Source organism: Patagioenas fasciata, chromosome 7, assembly GCF_037038585.1.
Source record: "Patagioenas fasciata isolate bPatFas1 chromosome 7, bPatFas1.hap1, whole genome shotgun sequence".
Classification (NCBI taxonomy): Eukaryota; Metazoa; Chordata; class Aves; order Columbiformes; family Columbidae; genus Patagioenas; species Patagioenas fasciata.
Genome location: NC_092526.1, coordinates 34,681,663 through 34,701,105, shown reverse-complemented (window position 1 = coordinate 34,701,105; position 19,443 = coordinate 34,681,663). Strand labels below are relative to the sequence as shown.

Below are 19,443 nucleotides of genomic sequence, written 5' to 3'. Positions count from 1 at the left end.
TGAACAGTTCAAATTTAGTAGTGTGGTAGTTGGCCTTATTCTGGCAGCAACTATGGTGTGTGTAGATAGTCCTATCCCTGACATCTAGATGATTATCCTCCTGACTGCCTCGAAAACTGCAAAACATTTTGGTCTGTTTCTTTACACTGTAACCATAATATATGTGTTTGGTTTCAAGTACAATACAATCTCAAATGGGCACATTGACTTAAATTGCAAGCTAATATGCTGTATGAAAAATAGGAAGAAGTACTGCTAGCTCCTGATTCTGAAAAAGGAAATTTAATGAGCTCAGCAACTTTAGTACATAACTTCATACTGCTGGCTCTTTTTCCTTCCTTTTGCACATGCAGCTGGGGTTGCCTTGCTAAAAACTGAGATTTGTGTGAATCGACAAACCAGTGATTGAAGCAGTTTAAATACTGCTGGTAGGGCTGAAGCAAAATGCTTAAAAACCTAGGCTAGTCTCATAAAACTTCAAAAATGTGTAATAGAAATGTTTCCCAAATGAACCCTCCTGCAGCTGTTTGTATGTTCAGTGTGTCCCCAATCTACCTGGCATATTGCAGTAGTAATAAAATAAAAGGTATGAATTCTGATGGCTGAAACTTGTTTCCATTGGTTTAAATTTGGGTAGGAATGGAGTCACTTAGGGAAAAATAAAGGCAGTGAGACAAGCTTAACTTCAGTCTTTTTTTGATGTCCTGTATAAATTTATTGTTATATTAAATGTATTTGAACAATCTTATTCCACTCGTGAGCTAAAACTTTGTCACTTGCATGGTCACGTAAGCAGTACCTTGCCTTGGCCTGTGTGTCTGCACCTCTTTTAGCAGATTACTGATACCAAGAGAGGATAGTTTGTTTTCACACTGAAAGCTGGATGATACATTCAGTACTGTTTGCTTAGAGTGTCTGTACAGTGAAGAACTGGAAATTTGAAAAAAATGTTTTTAGACATTCATCAAGATGTAAGAATTACTCGCAATGCTTGTAAAACCACAACCGTAGCATTTGTCCTGATGTTAACAGGAACATCAGCATGCGTGCATGGAAAGCACAGAGCGGGGAAAAAACACACTAAATGGGGTGCTCAAGTTCCTAGGGATAGGTGCTTTTTGTTTATAATTCACAAATTCAGAAATCTGAAACTGTCATGTTTTGCTGTGAATTAAAACCAACGTGCACTCTTAGTAGTTGGGCTTGTAATACTATATACCAGTGAAGGAGAAATGCAGTTGAGAGTGTGGGGGAAAAGCCTACATGTATCCCGGATCACCATCACTTACAATGATGAATGTTGATTCATCATTGTAGTAATGATATGCCACTTTTAAGGCCTTGTTTATTATCACTAACGAAGTTTCTCTGATTTGTGTTTCCCTCCAAGTAAGGTAAGAATGTTCATCTTTTTTCCTGTTCGCTACTTTTCTCACACTATGCTTTTTCCATTTTTATCGTGCAGTTTGCCATGTGGGTGGATGCTGTTATATTTGTCTTCAGCTTGGAAGATGAAATCAGCTTCCAGACTGTTTACCACTACTACAGCCGGATGGCAAACTATCGTAACACTAGTGAAATTCCAGTGGTACTGGTGGGAACCCAGGGTAAGTGCAGTCTTGATTTTTGAGCATATTTCTGTGACCCTATAGACTGTTCTAAGCTGGCAAGGCCACATCCTGTCCTGTCCCCCTTCTTCCATCAGTAGTGACATTCTGATGATGAGAGCTTGTGAATAAGCTGGCAGTTAATCAGCAGGGTGGTATTCTGCCCTCTGGGCTTCCTCAGCTGGCTTTGCTATGGGCCATGGCATTGCAGGGTCTGGTTTGAGACAGGAGACAAGTATCCATGCAGCACCCTTGGGAAAGGGAGTGTAAGACTGTCGCAATGAAAGTATTTAACAGATGTTTTCATTGCTTGCTAGTCCCTTGCTGAGCAGGGAGATGCTGACATTGAATTTGGGTAGGTGAGTCAGTTGTGTAATGAAGTTCTGACATCAGACCAGTTTCCATTAGTTTGTCAGTGGAGAAGTGACCAATACTTCAGCATTCCTGGGAGGCATGTGAATCAGAGATTAAAAACCTACAGTGCTGTTTAAGAAGTGGAACTGAACTGTGCCCTTATGCAATCTCTTAGTTATACTATTCTTCAAACCAAATGGAAATGCAGCCTTTAACCTCCTGAAACAATCCTCGCCATTCTGTTTTTCTGGAGCAGCAGTGCTAGGCACAGCTATCCCATGGGGAAATGCAGCAGGGGAAAGGTACCAGCAATATTTCAGTTTCTTTTTCATCTGAGCTGTCTTTTGCACGTCCCCTGCCTCGTTTTGCCAGTTGGTCACATTAATGTTTCATCAGTTTCCCAAACTGCAGTAGGTTTGCAGGGAGTAGACACATGAGTTGAGGCTGTTCTGCACCTGGCCACGTAGGTGTCCCTCCTGTGATAATTCTTGCAAAAATTATGAATTCCTGCATAGATGCCAGACTTGAGACTTCTTACTATACAGAGCTGCTGTTTCGCAAGCATAGTGCAGGCATTTTTGTGAGTTCCTTTATGACGAATCATTGTGCTTAATATATTGTCAGGTTACTGTGTCAAAGGGACAACACAAGTGTCACAAGTTGCTCTTGTAGGTTCAATTTTTGGGCATCTTCCCTTTGAGTCTGGTTGCGTTGAAGCTTTTCATTGCTGTTTCAGCTTATTCTTTTGTCAGCCTTGTTGTCAGGGAGCAGTTTGCCTTCCCCTGCCCACTGCCACTTGTGAGCAGGAGGAATCGCAACCAGGCTTTAGGGCGGAAACAGATGACAAAAAATGAAAAGGGAAGCAGGTCCACAAGAAGTCCTAGGACAGCAGAAACTACAGCCAAAAAGCAGAAATGAACTGCTTTGAAGGGCCCCACTGTCAGCTTAGAACTGGAGCTGAAAAAGGAGACAGGGAAACATTTCCGTGAGGTGCTTTCGTTTCTGCACTTCTGGCACTTTGGGGTATGGTTTCCCATTTCATTCCAGTTATTACCAGAAAGGAACTTTTCAAAGAAAAGGCAGAACTTTTTCAAAATTTGTTTTCTGTTGCAGTACTGATACAAAGAGGATTTCTTTTTAAAAACGTGACTGAAGATACTGGTAGTTCTGGGAATAAGCATCAGAAGAAAACACAGCTTTTTGACTACATCAACTGTCAAACTGTGCAGTGAAATGAAATATATTAAATATATAAATATACCTTATAAAAATATATTTGAAATAAAGCTGTTTGACATCCAGCTTGTTAGTTTTGACTGTTATTCTTGGAACGAACTGTGAAATGAATTATCTCCCAAAATGTCAGCACTTGCCTGATGAGTCCAAACATTCTCCTCTGCGTCACTGTCCTGTGACAGGCCAGGCCGTAGCACTGAGTTTGCTTCAGAAATCACACTTTTTGCAGCCATGGTGTTGCTTATCAATCAATTCCTTTCTGGTTAAATGTTTTCAGCGCCCTCTGCTGATTAAAAACAAAATCTGCTGTTAATGTTCCACATAACTGCTCTGGTTTTATTAATTAGATCTCATGAGAAAGTAACGATAATGACTTGAAGTATGGCCATGTCATGCCCAGAACTGAGCCTCAAATACAGCATTGCAGTAGGCACTGACTTTGTGCTAATGTTAAAGGGATGATTTTTTTTTTTTCCAAAGAACGAAGGTAGTTCTGCTGCCATGGAAAATACAAGGTTTTTAGGAAAACATTCTGAGCAGCTCTTAACTGCTGAAACTGGTGCCTGGTGTTGGTAAGGTGGTAGCTGCAGTGTTTTGTGGAACAGGTTGTACGACTATCTCACCTTACAAGAATATATATGTGTGTGTGTGTTTATATATGTGTGTGTGTATATACATATATTTTATTTTTTTCTTTCCAGAGCTAAGAATTACGATGATACTCCTGGGGAAAAAAAAAAAAAAAGAAAAGAAAAGAAAAAAACAAATCATTTTTCAAGATTTGTTCCTATCATTATCACTGTATAAATAGTGAAGCAGTATAACCTTTGCATAATTCTCTGCTGTGATGGAGCAGCAATGAAGAAACTCCTCCTTCGTGTGTTAGTGGGGTTGTTATTTCTTTTGTAGTGTAAAGTTTTTTTTCAACTCCTATAGATAAACTCTGGAAATTTGTGTTAAAAAGCACATGTGAAAGGTAGCTCTTGCAGAGAGGTACAAAGTATTATTATATGTTTAGAAAAAGATTGTTTTTATTGGCTGTGCAGGATGTTCACACAATGTCTCCTGGGTGCCTTTGCATCGAGGTTTGAGGATTCAGTCTTGGCTGTGACTTGGCAGCCAGGTCATTGTGTATGCTGTGACTATATCAAAAACTGCGTTTCACAGTAAACTAGCAAGTGTCTGCCCTGACCGCTCTGCCTCCTACTTCTGCACCACTGGCTGTGCTGGGGCAAAATGCAGAGAGAACCAGCCTAAAAAATCAGAAGGACCGAAAAAAGCATCCAGGGGAGTTAGGTGAGGAGGAGCTGGACTCTAGATTTTTAGCAACATGATAATCGCAGTCCTGTATGACTTTATTATTTCTTATTTGCCCATCGTGATTATTTTTTTCTCCCAGGTGTCTTAGTGTTGCCAGGTCATTTTGGGTTTTTGTTTGGTTTAGTTAATTGTTTGTTTGGGTTTTGCTTGTTTTTGTTTCTGTTTGTTTTGTTTTGGTTCATTGACTTTTGTTTGGCTGTGTTGGTTTCTTTTGTTTGTTTTTATATTCTTGTAAGAGAAGCATCTCTCACGCAACTTCAGTGGTTTCCCTGCTTTCCCCAAGTGTTACAGTTACACCTGGTACCATTTCTCCCCCCATGTTCTTGTCCTTACAAACATGTCATATCTTGTGCTTCACGCTCTACAGGTGAAGGTTACTTGTAATCCACTGCTGATATTTATAGGAGGCCTAAAGAAATAATTTGACATTTCTTTTTACCAGCCATTTGTATTTCTATGTGTATTTTGCATCAGAACCCATGTTCTTTCAGGTGATTTTGTGTTTTTTACAGTTAGTGTCCTCAATGTATTCTAAGGTAACCAAAAACCTTTTTGTTTTTTTCTGATTTTTAGAATCCGTGTGTGGGTAATTTTGATAACAAAGTATAAAACTGGAGTGATGTGCACCCCTGTTATTTCCTAAAAGTTCTTGAAGTCTCATGATTTGTACTTCAGTTCACTGCTAGGACACTGGCAATTACGAGATGTTTTCAAATTATATTTAAATATGTATTTTTTTCCCCCCCTGCTGTTGTTGTAGATGCTATAAGTTCCAGTAATCCACGTGTCATAGACGATGCCAGAGCGAGGAAGTTATCGAATGATCTGAAGAGATGCACTTACTACGAAACCTGTGCTACTTACGGACTCAATGTGGAGAGAGTCTTCCAAGATGGTAACGATTGCTTTTTGCATCCAGCATCTCGCACAACACTCTAGCTGTTTTTTTAAACAACCACCAATGTCTGATAGTATTTGCCTGTTTTGCAAGCGTTCGTTAATGTTTCGTTAATGAAAATGCTGGTTTTAAGGGATTTGTTCTATTATATTAAGTGAAGTCGAGGGCTCCTTATGCTGATCACAGCACATGTACACTGTTGTATTCCATATCAGCACCTTCAGTCTTAAGCATCTTAAGCTGGTTTTAGTCTTTTATCTATTTTTCAGTTTTCTTCAGTGACTGCTTTATTATTTTGGCAAAGTTTTCTTTGTTTTATTTTAGTGCTCATGGAGAAGTTGAGAGGCTGTTTGTGCAAAGTAGTTAAAAATTGTCTTCCACACTTGAGAAATTCAGATTAAATTGAGAAAATCAATAGGAACAGAGTAACCACGAGAAGTAACACATGGCATTTATGGAGTGTTAAAAGTTGACAGTTGTGTGTAGGGGTTTAGAACTAAAGTTGGCTACTTAACAGTGATTTAAAGCATAATTAGCAGCAATGTTCAAATTTGCCTTGTAGAAGGTATTTAGGATCATTGTTTATCATCTCAAAAAAACCCTGAGTAATTACAGTTCTTTCTGACCATCTGTAACGATTGTGGAACAGTTACCCCTTGGAGAAGCGATGTTGAACTTGGTCGTTGCTGTATGAGATGGGCTTTGTGCACCCTCTAGTGGAAATTCATCCAGGTGTCTTGGGGCTTTGCTGTATTCTCATCATGGTTGTCTAGCGGCCGTTCTTCTGCCTCTAAAAACCTTCCTAATTATATTGAAATATTTCTCAATTCGTTCTGGGGTTTATTTTGTTGCCAGCTCTTCATTGCAGAGACCTGTGCTGTCTGTGGTTATGTGAGACACTGTCAAACCAGCATGTATCAGAAATGTGGACAAAGAAAGCAAAGATTTTAATAAGCACAAAACATACAAATTTCTGAATTGGGAAAAAAGCAAGCAAAACATTCATATTTTTAAACAGAAAACACTGGCATGCACTGTGCCAGGCTTAATTACAAGTAAGGGTGTTTTTACCCATCTTGGTAGTAGGATTTTAGATAATAACATTTACTACTGTATCTTTGTGCTTTGCTCAGTTTTCTCTTGAGTTAGTTGCAGAAATTGCTGTTGTCGCTGCCTGGATTTTCTATATTGAATATGAGTTTCAAAGAACCAATAGAGTTTATTAATACTTTTATTTTTGAGCCCTAGCTATAGTTAGATTTTTAAGTATATATTCCAAGTCATGGTGTTTGTGGATCTTGGCAAAAAGCTAATTGGTTTACAAACTTGTAAACTTCCAGGAGGATTGTTTGTGTCTCTGCTAAATTTCAGTATTAAGTAAAAAGTATTGACAAAGATCATGTGTTTTAGAAATACCAAGGTTTTGGTATACCTACATGGCAGTCAACCAAGTGTTTAGTAGCTGCCAACTAATCGGATTAGCAATGTTTCTGTATAAATGTGTTACAGTCGCCAGAGACGTCTGGGAGCGAATCCAGTTCCTGATAATTTTTGCTGTTTATTTCAGCAGGAGACAAAGCAACTTCTTAACCCCATTAAATGAGGAGGTGTTAATGAGCAGTGCAAGTTGTTCTGAGCGAGTGCTCGATCACAGGACGCCTGGTTGGTGCAAATCCAGCATGTTCCAGTTGAATGGACGCGTAACAATGTGTTTTACCCCCTTCCTCGGAGGGTTCATACAGGCCATATACAGAGCACCATTGAATGGCAAGGAGTAGAAGTAGAGAAGTTTGGAAAGAACATCTAAATTATCTTTCCTTTAGAAAAAGGATGTGAAATATTGTCTGATTTGTGGGCAGGTAGGAGGAACGGTGGGGAGGGCTGTCACTTGGGGCTGAACTGATGTCACCACTGCCTTAATGACAATTAATGCTGGGAAAACCTTGGACTAATGAGAATAACTTGGCTTTTTTCACTTTCTGGCAAAGAACAGGTTATGTGAAATTGTATTGAATAGGAAATAAAAGCTTATATCATTAAATGTATGCACATTTTACACACACACTCCAATTTTGTTCCAACTTCATTGTATGGCATGAAATACAAACTGTACCTAACCACACCTGGTGGAATCCAGTAAAAATTCCCCGCAGTGGCTTGTGACTTGACATTGCTGGCTCAGCGTGGTGTTATACTAAAAGAGTTGGGCCCTTTCTTCATCAAGGGAGACAAATATCTGCATGGTTGTCTGAGTTTGACCCTGTAGCCATGGGGTTTTATGTTTTTGGTTTTTTTTTTTTTTTTTCTTTTCTGTTTTGATGCAAGGGAATTCTTGAATACAACCCTTGGGGGACTCCCTCTTCACCCCTCAAGGGACTTCTGAGCTCTTCTTTACTCAAAAGCAAGCCCCACACACACCGTTGGCTCGTAACTTCGCTTCATGTTCAGATCCTCTCCAGAATAAATGGAGCTGATTATCCAACATCAGAAAGCCTAGTCCGACTTGAAAAAAAACCACATCTTGATGTAAATACTGTCAGTGAACAAGGAAAAGAAGGGCTGAGGGGACGAGGAACAGGATATAAGTCGTTCTTCACCCAGTATGCTCTTAAGCATTTCTTATTATTTTGAGGTAACCCTGAGTCAGTGCCAGCAGCTGGCCTAAATTCAGTGTGTTTTTCAGTACATTTGAGAGAGGTATAGACTGATTTTTGCATTACAAAAATGTTCATTAATAGATGAAGGCATAAGACAGGGGTTTTTTCAATTGTTTATATCTAAAGAAAAATATTTATTGACGAGTTAGTAGCTGTATACAAGGTATGGAGCTACTACACTCATTAAGACAGGTTTCTGTATATTGAAATTGTTTCTAGGCTTTGTTCCCAGCTGGATGGATATCTGTTCTCGGAATTTAGCTATAGGGTTTAGTCACTAGGTATAGGTTTTACTCAGTGTTTAGATGTTCCAAGCTCCTTTTTCTGAAAATGTGGATATTGTGGATGCAATAGGGGAAGATGGGGTTTGGTTTAGTCATGTTAGCTTTAGTGCTCTCACTTTGCATACAACGAGTCCTATTTTAATCAAGTCAAACACTATGCAGTGGTTTGCATCAGCCATCATTTACGTGTGAAGTTTGTAGTTCAAATACACTTTGTTCTCCCTCTTCTGTTTTTTCAGGAGGTTTGAATTGCCAGTGAGTTGGTAAATCTGAAACTAAATGTAAACTTCCAGTGTCCAAATCCATCTGTTCCCAGTCCTGGTTACAGCAGACTTTTCTTTAACATACCCATTAGTAGTTTTGTTACAAAAGGTGCTGTTTCACAAGTTTTTTCTAAAATCTAGTTTATTGTTTCTGTTTTCTACCTTTTGGGTGAAGAAATTGGAAATGAGATCAAAGAATGTTTTACTCTTTCATTGCACACACATTAGAAATTGGATTCCTAATTTTTCCCCACAAGCATCCACTGAACTCTGTTAGTGGTCATTGATTATGGCTTTTGTATACTATAACTCATTTCCTATTTTACTCACAGTTGAGTGGTAGAATAATTTAACTTGAATTATTATTATTAAAACACTGCTTTATTCATTAGTTAAATCCAAATACGTTTCAATGCTTCATTAGAGTTGATAAGCTCACTATTGATGGTAACAGAGCATAGAATCATAGCATCATTTAGGTTCTAAGATCGTGGAGTCTGTAGATTCATCTTTTGTAATGCAAACACTGCTTTATGATAATATTTCACTTTTGTCTGCAGAAACTTTTAATGAAGGCTGATGTGTAGTTAATGTACAACTGTGTATTTTTACGTAACTGGTTTTTAATGCTTTAAGAAGCTGAAGACCGTAACTTATAAACAGTAGTTGTCAGGATGGTTATTCATAGTCCTTTGGAATGCGCATGTGATGAATCACTCGTTTTCTGATACTCTAATAATACTGGACAAATTTAAGTGTTTCAGTAGTGGGATAAATCTTGTAACTTTCTAAGAGCGGTAAGTGTTCAAGCATCCTGTGTTGTGACAATTGGCTGTTCTTAACATGAAGCAGGATTTGGAACATTTTAGAGGGCTGGTTTCAGCCTTCAGCGTTGTCCCTCCTGAGTCTGATCTCTGATGCTGTTTGAAGCTGGAGCTGCATGAGCAGGCCCCGAATTTCAGTATGAAATAAAAAAACAAAAATTCCAGTTAGCTTAATAATGTGCGCAACGATGGAGGATAGTAAATTCGTTTTTAACGTTTGATATTTGGAATTCGGAATCATCAGTTGGGAATTAAGTTTTAAAAATAAGATCAAATGCTAATAAAATCCATTTTAATTCAGATTTCCCAATTAAGAGTTAGGGGCTCTTTTTTTCCTGCTTATCAGAATGGATTTTATCAATTGCATTGGAAATGATTATTTTAATATTTCTTGTCAGCACAGTATTGTAATGACTGTGTACTGCCCCAGGATGCCTTTTTAATGATTTTAGCCTTCTTGAATTAGCTTGATGTACCATTAATGCATAAGAATTGCTTTTATTTTTGTTCATGATGTATTCATAATTGCACATCTTTCCCTGCTTCATGTTCAGATTTCCTTTGACCCATTTAACTCTGTGCGCTGCAATTCTCTGACGTTGCAAAGGAAAAGCAAATGTTCAAATATTTCAAGGATAAACTCTTACCATCAGTGTAGCTTGCATGACTGGGTGTGAAACAAAAGAGTTTGAGTCTAATTTTAATTCAGAGCAGTTTGCTTTGGTCGTGCGCCTGCTCATGGTCCAAAGTAGAAGATATTTACATCATTCAGAGTAAACTTTCCATGTGGAATTCCTATGTCTTGCTGAGGTTACCACTGTAGCTCTGCATGTGTAAGGCAAAATGATGAAAACCTACTGATGTTAGTATTCTGTCTTTAAAATTTCTTAATTTTTGGCGGATTAAGCCAATCTTAAGGGTTTGCAGCCTGAACCACTTGTGTAGGTTGCAACAATACATAGAACTGGATTTCTTTTGAGTGTGTATATATATATATATATGTATACAAATATACGCGCGCGTGTGTGTATGTTACTGGTGAAGCTTGTTGGGAAGGGATTTCTGTGATGTCAAGGTCTAGAGTCTCCCTGCTAAGATGCTGCCAGACAAATCACATCCTGGGAAAATGCACTCGGTGGAAGATTTTTAATGCAACTTATTTGTCTTGAATACCACAGGTGACATTGCTGCTGCCATGTCTTTCTTAGGCAAAATGTATTGGTTAGGGCTGGGGTTTATTTAGGTGGGGTTGGCTTTTTGTTGGTTGCTTGGTTTTGTTGTGTGTGTGGTAGCGTGTTGGGGTTTTTTTGCTGTTGTTGTTTGGTTTTTTAAGTACTTTGGCTTCTAAACAGGGGAGAAGGTAAAAACACAAATAAGCCCGTTCTGTTGTGTGTATGGTAGGTTGTACGTATCTGTTACCCAAATCATCAAACGCAGATTTGGGAGGTTTTACCTTTTATGGATGGCTGTAACACGTGAATTTTGAAATAAAAATATCCAAAATAGCAATAAACCTACGAATATTGAGGCAGGAGTTGCAGGTAGATAATGGCAGACAACCATTGCTGCCTCTCAGTTTGGACCTTTAGCTCTGGTGCTGTGCTGTTGCCGTTGGTTTTGGATACTTTATTTGCAAATTAAACTGATCTTTTATTATGGTCTAGACTGTGTCTACTGTGTGTAAACATTTACCAGAAATATTTTATTTCTGAATAATACTTCTGATATTATGTTGAACAACTGTGTCTAAAAGGATACCTCGAAGTTTAAATTCTACATTAAGGAACGGAAGATGACAAATTAATCCTTGTACAACTGGATTGCGGGGAAAAGCTGTCACTTGCTATCAGTGTTATCAAGTCAGCTTTTATAGCTGTATTTTCATTAGGAAATGTTAATCAGTCTAATGGGAAGTAAATAAAGTCGCAGTCCTGTTCTGCTGACAGCTATTTTAGGAAGAGGCAATATTCATTCTTGCACTAGATATGACCCAAAGGCTTCTCCAGTTTGGGAGTGGTAGACTGGGGCAGTGGGAGCCGAGCACAGAGCACTGGAAATCCCTCTGTTTCCGTAAGGTGCAGATGAGACCTGTGGGGCAGCATCTTAAGTGACATGTGGCTTGCATTACTCATTAGTTCAGCCAGTCAAAGGTGGACTGGATCAGCCTTGGAAAACTCTTGACACCCTCCCCCGTGCTGCAGCAATACCGGGAAACATCTTTTTGGTTGTATTACGTCCAGATATTCGTATTTTAGTTATTTTCTTAGGAAGGAGAAGTAAAAGGGATGTAATCTTTGCAAGCAACAAACCCACAGTCGCGGTTCATTTTAAGCACCCATTGGTGTGTAAATGAAGATAAAATTAAGGCCTTGATGTGGTTCTGTGAGGGTGCTTTGGTATGTCAGCCCAAGAGCCTGACATGATGTTTGCAGCTGTTTTTCTCTTTCTTGAACTTAACGGGTGGGATCAGGAGGCGCAGTGCAGGGTACAGCGTTTCAGAAGTGCTCTGATTTGTGCTGTGTATTGCTAATAAAAGGTCCAGGGTGATTTAGTTTATGGGTACGGTAAGGGTATCATTCGCTATACTATGTGCAAAACTTTTCATTTGACTTCCAAATGCTATAGGGTTATTTTTATGGCTCTTTGTTTAAGTCTTAGTTTGAAGTACATGCAGTAAGACACCTTACTTGAAATGTAGAAGATGGTGGTGATGCAGATCTACTCATGTTATGGAGTAGGTGACAGCTGTTGTATTTTCTGAAGACCCCAATAAATGAAAGACTTAAATAATCACATGCAAGTTCTTCACTGTATGGCAACAAGAATGGTGATAGACTTCATCAAAATATGAAAGAATAAGAAGATTCAGGATTGGTCCAGTAGGTTTATATCATTGAATGCAAACTTGAAGAAAAATCCTAGGACAGGCACCATGGTGGTTGTTTGGTAGTCAATCGCTTTTTATTGGCGATAGACCTGAGGGTGAGAGGAATAAGCAGTGCATTTTGTAGGATTGTATAAGTTATGTTTGAGAGAGAAGTTACAAGCACATTCGTAGAGTGTCTTGCAAGCAATTAGGAATTGTGTTCCGTTAACACCAAAAACTGAAGAGAAAACAAATTCTGGCAGAGGGAGAAAGTTTGGAAATTCCTTATGTTTTAAAATCTCTATCTTTTCTACAGCTGATATTGTAAACTTGGAGTTTTTGTTTCTGGATGTGTTCTGCCTCATCTGCTTATGCATTCAGTACTGTGAATAAAATGTGAATTTTGTATTAATTTGTCCTCCATCAAATATTAAAAATTACTATTGAATATATATATGTGTCAGTAATGTCTGTATTGCAGTCATAGATTAAATTTTCATTCTATTTGCTAATGTGAACACGGGTACTAATCTGAAGGACCATGATTGTTCTTTCTCCAGAAGTGGAGCTTGTGTTCATTTTTTGTAAGCATGTCTGAAAAATGACAGTTTCTGCTCTCATATTTTTCTTAAGCATCAAGTATCATGTCCAATCTATAGCAATCAACTACTGCTTCTGTAAAATCTAGAGTATTGCAGATACCTCTGAAGACATGGTGTTTTTTAATATCATGTGGAAACATGCTTTTGATTTTTTTTTTTTTTTTTGTGCTTAAATTTTAATTTCCAATCTATTCCAACTTTGTAGTTTTACCGTCTGTGTTCCGCCTTTGTCTTGCTGTTGTGTTTAGTACCTTGGGAAAATATCACTGCTGCTAAATTGTCTTGCATCTCGCAGAGCTTTATTCTCAATAGAGGAAAAAAGCAAAACCAGAGTAGGAGTAAGTCAGATGTCATCTTGACAGAGGTTAAATTATGGAAGAACATCCCTCTGCTAAATTTTGTCCTGCTACAGTTCCTGGTGGAGCTGGTCACAGAAGCTGAAAAGAGCAGCGACAATTTCTGCAGTTCTTTTTGAGCCAAGTGACCTGAACAGCAAAGTGATTGCATAGAGAGTAACACAGTAACAGCACAGCTGCTAACGGGGCTCAATTGTGGGGAGTGCATCCAAATGTGAGGATTTAAAAAAAGAGAAAAAAAAATACTGCTTGGTTATATCTGTTAGGGAGACGATTCACTTTTGCGGTCACTAATGATGCCATGATAAAGGGTGGTGGAGCTGACCACAAGGTTAGATCAGGACCAAAAGGGGCTTCAGCAGAGCATGAGCTCTGTTTACATTTTCTTTATTACAGTGACAGCCTTTTTCTTACTTGCATCTGTCTGATTTCCAAGGGGCCTGTCCAAACTGGGGCTCATTTGCTGCATTTTGGGGGAGTCCGCCTTGCTGGCAGGTCTGTACTCTTCCTGCTCTATATTACGGTGTGATTACTTAATCAAATTTTTTCTTCTTAAATTTTTATTGACAGATCTTAAAACGTGTTAACACCTCATCTGCTGCCTTACAGCATGTGTTGTGTGCAGCATGTCCAACAGGTTCTCGGATACAGAGGGTAGCATGAAATGTCCAAAGCTTGAGTTCTTTAATTATCCCTAGCATGTTGACCCTTGGTCATTGATGTAAGCTGTCTTTTGTAGATTTAACCTCAATTTTTTTGACACAAGTAGTGCATTAGCATTGGGGAGTGAAAGAATAAAAGCTAACAGGCAAGATGACTTGTCTCGAGACAGATGCAAAGGAAAATACCTCCCATCCCTTACTGTAAAATTGGCTGACAGAATATAACCAGCCTGCTGAGAGCATCGCCAGCATGTTTTGGAATACCTGGAAACAAAACCCGTGCTCAGGGTAGAACGTACAGACTGTCAGAACAAAGGTAGGAGGCAATGCCAAACCTGGGGAGTCCCGTGGGGAAAATCTGACTTCACCTGGAGCAGCAACCGTGCCGGGCGCTGTTCTGTGGTGTTTCTAACCACCCCTTGAGGTTCCAGAGAATAATTGTTGCTCTTATGTATTTATTTCTGGCATACGGCTTCCCGAAGCTCTTTGATCTGAGCTGGCAAACAAAAATCTATCAAAATGCTGCTATTACATTTATATATCTTAGTTTCTGTAACTGTTGGCTGTTCCTGGGTGTGTTTGCAGTGTATTTAGTAACATCTATGGAGGAGAGTAGTTTGCTTTTTCCTCTTATAATAAAAGGAATGCTTTTGTCTGAGCTATCAAACATTTGAAACTGGTGTAATAAACATAATCCTTTTGTAATGTTCTCTGTTCTGTAACAAACACATTTTAAACATCAAAGTTTATTATTAGCATAGATTGTTCTTCAAAAGGGATTTCCGAAATGCATTGCAAATCGCTCCCTTTCAACTAAGCCATATGCATATGCAAATCCTACTGAAAATGTTTGCTTCTCTGGGATTAACACTGGTGTATTCAGAGTTTAAAGCCTGCACAAATGTATGGGATGGTGTGTGTAGTAAGGCAGAAGGAGTGCGGGCGTCAGTCTTCTGAATTCCTATGCCAAAAACCGTCTGGCACTGCTACTGAGTTTAAAATGCATGGTTTTTTGCTCATTCCATATAAAATAGAGAATCCTTAAACTAATTGCATTTCAATTAACTTCAAAGTTTGATCTGATGAGGTTGCTTGCAGTGGTAAGTCCCTGGTGTTGCAGGAGGAAACTTGTTCCTCTGAAAAGTGGAATTTTTGCTTCTTCCCACCTAGGAAAAAAAGCATTCGCATCAATCTCATAATGTGATTTTCATCAACAGTAAATGCATAGTGAGTTCTGTCTGTAAGCTGCTCATTTAATTTCAGGTTTTGTGAAAACAGGATTGGCCCATGTGCTGACCAATCTTAAACAGTGAGTTGCTTAACAGGCAACTTTATTTACTGCTAGTCACCAAGTCAGGGTATTTTGTGATGCTTATTCAGGGACATAAGTGTTAGTTGGATGCAGTATTCAAGTAGTGAGCTAGGAGAACTGTTCGTATCTGGGTATCCCGAATCTTTTGATAAAGCTAGAAGTATCTATTGAACATATGACAACTTGTTGTTCTGTTTGATTGGTTATTTTAATAATGCCCAGGTATTTGGGGTAATGCTATCTTTAATGTGTATTTTGTAAATCAATGTTGTTCACTTATATCAAGCCCCTTTGTTTATTTTCCTTAGTTGAGTTGTGTCAGAGCGTGTCCCCAAAGCAGCATGGCCAGCCTCTGTCCCTTTTACCATCTAGTTACTATTTTGTGGAAAACAGAAAACACAGCATAGCATTGTATTGTACAACGTGGAGATAAGTCTGTAGAATATATAACTACATTTTGAATAGCCTCTCTTTACATATGTTGATATTTCATTCGTTTTGTCTTTCCAGAGGTAACAAGCTTCCTGTGACCCATGTATACTTCTCTGCGCAATGCATGCTCCATTTTGTTTTAAGAAGTAAGCTGGAAAGTTAGTTGGCAGATGGATGAGACTGTTAGGAAAATTATCCCAACTATTAAGTGCAACTGCCAGCCACAGGGGCTCGACTAGTTTTATTAAGGGATTATGGAAATCAGAGACTCTGGCAAGTTTATTTGATACCAACTGGTTGTTCCTTTTGTGCACCCTGGTTAATAAAGCATTTTGAGAGTCTGGGGTTACAATACCTGTGCTTTCTTGGCTGTTGCTGCCTGTCCCGATGCTGACAACTGGTTCATGTAATGTGCTTGTCCTTTTCTTGCCAAGTCAAGAAATAGTTTGTGCTACTGCAAATGCCACATCAATAACTTGTCCTCCATCAGTATTAGACTTAAAAATGTGGAGTATGTGTAAGGAAGAGATGATCGAAATACCAAGTACGGTACGCAAATTTTGCCATTACGAGCTTTTTTCTTCCTCATTTGAACTGCCTGTGATGTGGAGGGGGACTGGGATGGGGCAAGAAGTAGTTTCTTGATGGGTACACTGACACTTGGCATGTCTGACTTCACTTTGTTATCTGCTGATAATTGGAAGCTAATGTGAAGTAGCCAAGCTGTTTGCTTTGGCCTGCAGTTTGCTGTTGTTTGGGTTTCTTTTTGCACCCCCTCCCCTTCTGTTTGTTTTTTTTCCATTTGGCTGCTGATTTATAGTGCTTGAATGAAAGTTTCCTGTAACTTCCAAAACTTTGAATTAACTTTTTAACAAATCTTACACAGATAGAAACAGAAGGCAGGGAGTTTTTGAGCATTTTTCAGTCATCCGTGTCAAGCGCTCTGTTCTGCTTGGTGGGAAACGCTGCATTGACTCAGGAATCTCTGTGGAGAAATGGAAAATCTTTGCCAGCCACTCCGTGCCAGTATGTTGATGTTTTGCAGTTCTTACCCAGCTGGCATCACAGTTTAACCAAAAGTTCTTGCCTTGTCCAAATTAATTTACAGACTTCTTACTGGGATTAATTTCTTTTGTGCCTTACACCTACTTGCATGATTGAAGACTTAATTTTCTTTAGAGCTTCTTCCAAGACAGTGGTGTCAAACTCATTTTCACCAGGGGCCACATCAGCCTCATGGTTGCCTTCAAAGGGCAGAATGTAATTTTAGGACTATATAAATGTAGGAATAGTTACCTTAGTAGTTGCCTTAAGACACTGGGGTGAGATCCAGTGATGCTGGGCAAGGGGAGGGCGCTGCACCACTGGAGCCAGCAGCACCCACTGCCACAGGCCTCATAAAGGTGATATAAGACTAAAAAGCTGATAGATTTTTGTTAATAAATGTATGGATACATACTCTTTTACATTTCAGTATAATAAACCCCAAGATTTCTAAGCATACAAGGTACTGCTGTGTTAGGTACCTTCTGGAGTGTCTCACCACGTGCCTTTTGAAGAGGCTGAAGATGGCTTTTGGAGTCACAAAACCAATTTTAAATTTAGAGCTTAATGAAAAACCTTTGCCTGTCTGCACTTAATGAAATAATACTATTGGCAGGTGCTGAAGAAATATTTTTTCCATAGAAAATTGGATTTTGTGCATAAAACTTGTTAATATTAATAAAGACAGGTCATTACTAGTTTCAAGTCATATATGCAAACTCCAAGAGATGTAGTGTGTTAGTGACGCTTCCATTGGTGATACTTTTGTATTAAAAAAACATGCAAGGAGTAAATCAGCTTCAGTTTAGCATATATACAATTGACTTGCTCTCATCATTTATGCCTTTTCTGGTGGCTGATACAGTTGCTTGTGTCTCATGCATCATAATTTACAGTCTCAAGGAAAGGTATGTTTAGATTTAAGCTGTGCAATAGTGTAACTAATGAGAAATATAGGAAATTTATAGCACTTGATGATTGATTGGATAAGTACCTAGACATTAATTGAAATCTGAAGACTCCCAGCTGTCTTTCAGTTTAAAGAAAAAAAAAAGTCTCTTTGGACAAACAAAACTATTGCTTCATAGTATTTTGGAAGTACTTTTCATGTTTATGGAAAACATGGTTGGAATGGGAAGGGGGGAGGCTAGTGGGTTATTTCTGTTATCTGCCACTGCTTGGATAACGAGTGTGTGTCCCCAGATCACCTGCAGGAACCCATTAATTTGTACCTATAGCAGCATCACATAACTCCTTATTTTACAACCTCAGTGGGACTTCACTTGTCTTCCTCTAGGACTGTGCATTTTAGCCCTGATTCAGTAGAGAAATTTGACCATAATCAGCGGTTTCTGTTTCTCTTCCCTGTCCCTGTTTAGCAGGGAGGGATTCAGGCCTGACTGTTGTGTGACAAATTATCTGGATAAATACTTTACATTATTCTCTCCGTTAATAGCACTGTTGAACCGGTCATCTCTAAAGAGATCACACAGCTTTCTTCTGTGCTGTCATTCTGTAAATGTACCATTCTTGCTGAAGCTTAGTCTTGTGAAAATGTCTAAATTTTCCCATTAAGTGCTTAAAAAGTAATAAAACTAAAGCCATTAGCCTTCACTCGTCAGATCTGTATCAAGAGAAATATTCTTCAGTGCAATAAATCTGATCAAGTGTTCGACATTTATATCATTCGACTTCATTCTCTGGAAATGGACCTTTGAAGGTAAATTGCATTAAGTAGGGCAGTTTAAATTTTTAATACAATCTTATTGTAACTGTTAGCAAATGATTAAAGTGCAAAAGGGGGGCTTATATGTTTTATGAGATTTATGTTAAATGCTGTGTGATACTTCTATTCTGGTAGGTTGCTGCTTTTGTGACAGTTGAGTATGCATAAAACCCACAAAAACAAATAATTTAGCCTTTAGAAACTGAGTAGATGACTCTACATCTGCTACTTGACTTGTGCAGATGGTTTTTGGAACGGCATTTATTTGAACTGCGAGTGAAACAGCAATCTTGGTAACAATAAGTTTAGCTGTTATTCTAATGGGAATTATGAAGTCTGAGAGGTGGATTTTGATGGCTCAGTGGACAAGAAGCTAATCAGCTGAAGTGTTTTGTTTTAACCTTATCGAGAGCCTCGATGGCTTGTCATGAAGAAGGTTTTTCTTTAAATTCCAAGAACATTGTTGTGTTTCTTGATTTTGATGGTGAAGAACGTGTATAACATGCTCAGAAACAGTGATGTATTTGTGCATCTTTGGGATGTTGCTGCAGTGTTGTTGTTGGTTTTGCTTTGCACAGTGTCTACGTTCTTACGTCGCAACTCAGTTTTATACAGGAGCTCGTCAACTTTGGGTGCCGTGGGGTCAGTGCTGCAACAGTGAAGCTTGATTGTCTTAAAAGTACCTCAGGTTCTTTTATTTTGAGAAATTCTGCTAGGGAGGGGTAACAACTATGTGGTGTACAGGTAAAGCTCAAAACCCACAAAGCTGCTTTTGTCCACAGATGCAACACACTTTGAAGACAGAGCTGCTGGTGTCTGGGAGCAGACAGGGGGCTGGAAATATTCTCCATGAGACATGATACCTGATTTCTTTTTTTTTTGTTTTGCGGAGAATATTCACATCTTGAGGAATAACATCCATATTTAAAGTGAGGGAGGTAATATTTATTCAAATTATATAGTTAACATGATGTTTTTGATGTATCCCAGGAGTCTGATT

At 38.7% G+C, this 19,443-nt stretch overlaps 1 protein-coding gene across 12 annotated transcripts in view; it reads left to right on the top strand.

Moving 5' to 3' along the window:
- AGAP1 (ArfGAP with GTPase domain, ankyrin repeat and PH domain 1) overlaps nucleotides 1–19,443 on the top strand; it is a 374,152-nt gene that overhangs the window by 137,988 nt on the left and 216,721 nt on the right. For 11 of the 12 annotated variants that reach the window (XM_071811326.1, XM_071811327.1, XM_065841627.2 and 8 more), the window contains 2 exons: nucleotides 1,466–1,607; nucleotides 5,278–5,412. The exons of the other annotated variant lie outside the window; for it this stretch is intronic. In XM_071811326.1, the coding sequence (XP_071667427.1) occupies nucleotides 1,466–1,607; nucleotides 5,278–5,412 (277 nt within the window). The remainder of the gene's footprint in view (nucleotides 1–1,465; nucleotides 1,608–5,277; nucleotides 5,413–19,443) is intronic. 12 annotated transcript variants of the gene reach the window in all.